Source organism: Echinops telfairi, unplaced genomic scaffold (genome assembly GCF_000313985.2).
Source record: "Echinops telfairi isolate 266 unplaced genomic scaffold, ASM31398v2 ScPeMD7_18;HRSCAF=68, whole genome shotgun sequence".
NCBI lineage: Eukaryota > Metazoa > Chordata > Mammalia > Afrosoricida > Tenrecidae > Echinops > Echinops telfairi.
In genome coordinates this window covers 51,762,073-51,764,784 of record NW_022103915.1, presented here as the reverse complement: position 1 = coordinate 51,764,784, position 2,712 = coordinate 51,762,073, and the positions used below count along the sequence as shown (strand labels likewise).

The 2,712-nt window shown below is 50.2% G+C and overlaps 1 protein-coding gene across 1 annotated transcript in view; it reads right to left on the bottom strand.

The window, feature by feature from the left end:
* Window positions 1–859: 859 nt before the first annotated feature.
* Window positions 860–2,712, bottom strand: part of GCH1 (GTP cyclohydrolase 1) — a 20,229-nt gene continuing 18,376 nt past the window's right edge. Inside the window, exons 5-6 of the mRNA XM_045288029.1 lie at window positions 2,285–2,369; window positions 860–1,151 (exon numbers count right to left, since the gene is read on the bottom strand). Of these exons, the coding sequence (XP_045143964.1) occupies window positions 1,025–1,151; window positions 2,285–2,369 (212 nt within the window). The 3' untranslated portion in view covers window positions 860–1,024. The remainder of the gene's footprint in view (window positions 1,152–2,284; window positions 2,370–2,712) is intronic.

The following is a 2,712-nucleotide window of genomic DNA, read 5'->3' as shown; positions in this document are numbered from 1 at the left end:
TGCAGTCGCAGTCGACAGGCTAACGCACCCCACATTCTTTCTCATGCTCATGGGCACTGTGGCTCAGCACCCCTCAAAACAATGGACACCCTCAAAGTTCACAGAAATACTTAGGAAAATATTTGACAGGATTACCCCCACACACACCCCCCGCCCCCCCGCAAAAAAAAATGTTTTAAGGCATCTAGCTGGAACACACAGAATCAACGCCCAGGGACATCCCGACAGTAAAGCTGGGAGGACTGTTGATGCCAAGTCTTAGAAGACCATGTTCTTCCCACTAAAGGAGGGTAAGGCATCTCCACTCTAGACGGCGCCCTTCTCCTCAAGGCACAGAGAGTTAAAGGTCTAAATCCCTGTCCGTCGACATGAGAACACACACGGAAACGACTCCAGGAACTAATTTCCTGTGCTTGAGCTAAAAAAAGGAATCGCGGGTAGAAAGGAGTCTTTGTACCTCACAGTGAAGTCCAGAGTACAGCTATGCCACTACTTTGCACTGGTGACTGCCATGACGGCTGGCATTTAAAAAATAAATACATATATATTTAAAACACAGCATGGATGGCTTGGTAAACATGATTAAAGTCGAGCCTGTAGGGCTTCAGTTCACAAAGTCATGTTGCACACTGGACACCACTGTCCGCTCGTTTTGACAGTGGGTTTGGGAAGGGAAAAACCCTATAGCTCTCTCTCCCACCAGCTCCCCAGCCTGGCTGTCAAGTGGCCACACTACTGCAGCCAAGGGCAGCCATTGCTCTCCCTTCCCAGCACCCTCGGGCGATCTGAATGGCAGTGGTTCTGTGCAGGGTACTTGCACTGTTGCCTACCAGTGGCAAGAATAAAGTAAGAGGGCTCGCCCCTTTAAAAATGATCTTTATTGGCTTTGCTATAAATAAGTCTTCACCACAATCAGTGACACAGAATATAAAGTTCACGTCTGTAACGATGGAGGACGGAACGCACACACAACGAAGCCCAGGCAGGCGGACAGCGGTGCCGCGGCAGCAGGACTGCCCCGGGCTCAGCTCCGGATGAGCGTGAGGAACTCCTCCCGGGTCTTCGGGTCTTCCCGGAACACGCCCAGCATCGTGCTGGTCACCGTCTTGCTGTTCATCTTCTGTACCCCTCGCATGACCATGCACATGTGTCTGCGAAACAAGACGGCGAAGGGGAGTTAAGGCTCGTTTGCATTTTAAACTGAACACTGGACCCCACGCAGTCATCCCACTTCCCCCTTGCCCACTGGGCCCAATAGCACTTCTTAGACCAACTGGATCCAGCGGTTGCCTTTCTGCTCTTTGGGGTCATCAAGTATTCAGTGCATCGAGCAGAAGCAGGGGAAAGGGGCAAAAATGACATGAAGTGCCCACAGGTACACGATGTCTTGTCACAAGAAAATCCCCTTGATCTACCCGTCCTGGCCAAGAGAGTACGAGGGGAGGTTGGGTGTCAGAGAGGCCTCCCCGAGGCAGCCCAGGGGAGCCCCACGACCCACCCAGCGGGACGGAAGAATCGATGAGACCTGCCTACAGGCCTGTGCATGTCTCGGTATTCACTCGGACTTAAAGGCTCTTCACGTGCCCTTGGCACAAAACACCTACATCTATTCTTTTCGCGTGTGAAAAATATATAATAACTCAGTTTGGAATAGGAAAAACCTACCCCCTACCCCCACCCCACTCCACAACAGAAACATGGATGAAGGGAGACAGTGGGCAGTGTAAAATATAAAAATAAAACTAATTTATAAATTATGAAGGGTTCACGAGGGTGGGTGGAAGGGGGAAAAAGAGGAGCTGATCCCAAGGGCTCAAGTAGAAAGAAAATGCTTTGGAAATGATGATGGCAACATATGTACACATGTGCTTGATTACAATTGATATACAATCATTGTGATAAGAGCTGTAAGAGCCACCAATAAAATGATTAAAATTTTAAAAAAGAAAATATAAAAAAATTTAAAATAACATTTATCATTCAATTTTTAAAAAGCGGAAAAAGCTAGAAACCATGAGAAAATGCGCACCACTGCTGGTTACACAAATGGCTGCACCTGTGCTGAAGCCTCCCCGACCTTCCCCACCTCCCGAAAGTCCCCCGTGCCTTATCCTGGTTCCTACCTTGGCCACACCATGACAGAAAAGAAAAGGATTTAACACTCAGACACAGCCCCCAAGGGTGACAGGGTCAACAGTGGGGCATCCCCCACTGCTAGAAAAAGCCAGCCCCCTCTGCATTTACTCGGCCGGCGTGGCACTACTGGAGACAGGCAGGGACTTACGTTGCTTCAACCACCACCCCGACTCCCGCAGGCCGTAAGGCTTCTGTGATGGCAACAGCAATTTGCTTGGTGAGGCGCTCCTGAACTGCGGGTACGATCAGATTCTCAGTGTAAACGTGAGACACAGTCCAGACCGGCTGTTAATTCCCACTCATGGCAATCCTATGGGACAGCTGAGGCCTGGCCCATGGGGTTTCCAAGCCTGGCTTGAACTGCCAGTCATTAAGCAGCTTCGTGTCTAACTCCGGACACAGCGAGGTGCTGGAAAACTTGTTTCCATCTCTTGACTCTAAATTATTTGCAATCTTAATACCCCAAACCCACCAGCAAAACCCCACCAGCTTGCTTTCCCTGCTGCCTGAGCCACAAGGAGCCTCAAGCTTCAGTCTCCTCCACCCCCACCCCCATCTTCCACCTCCACCTCCTCC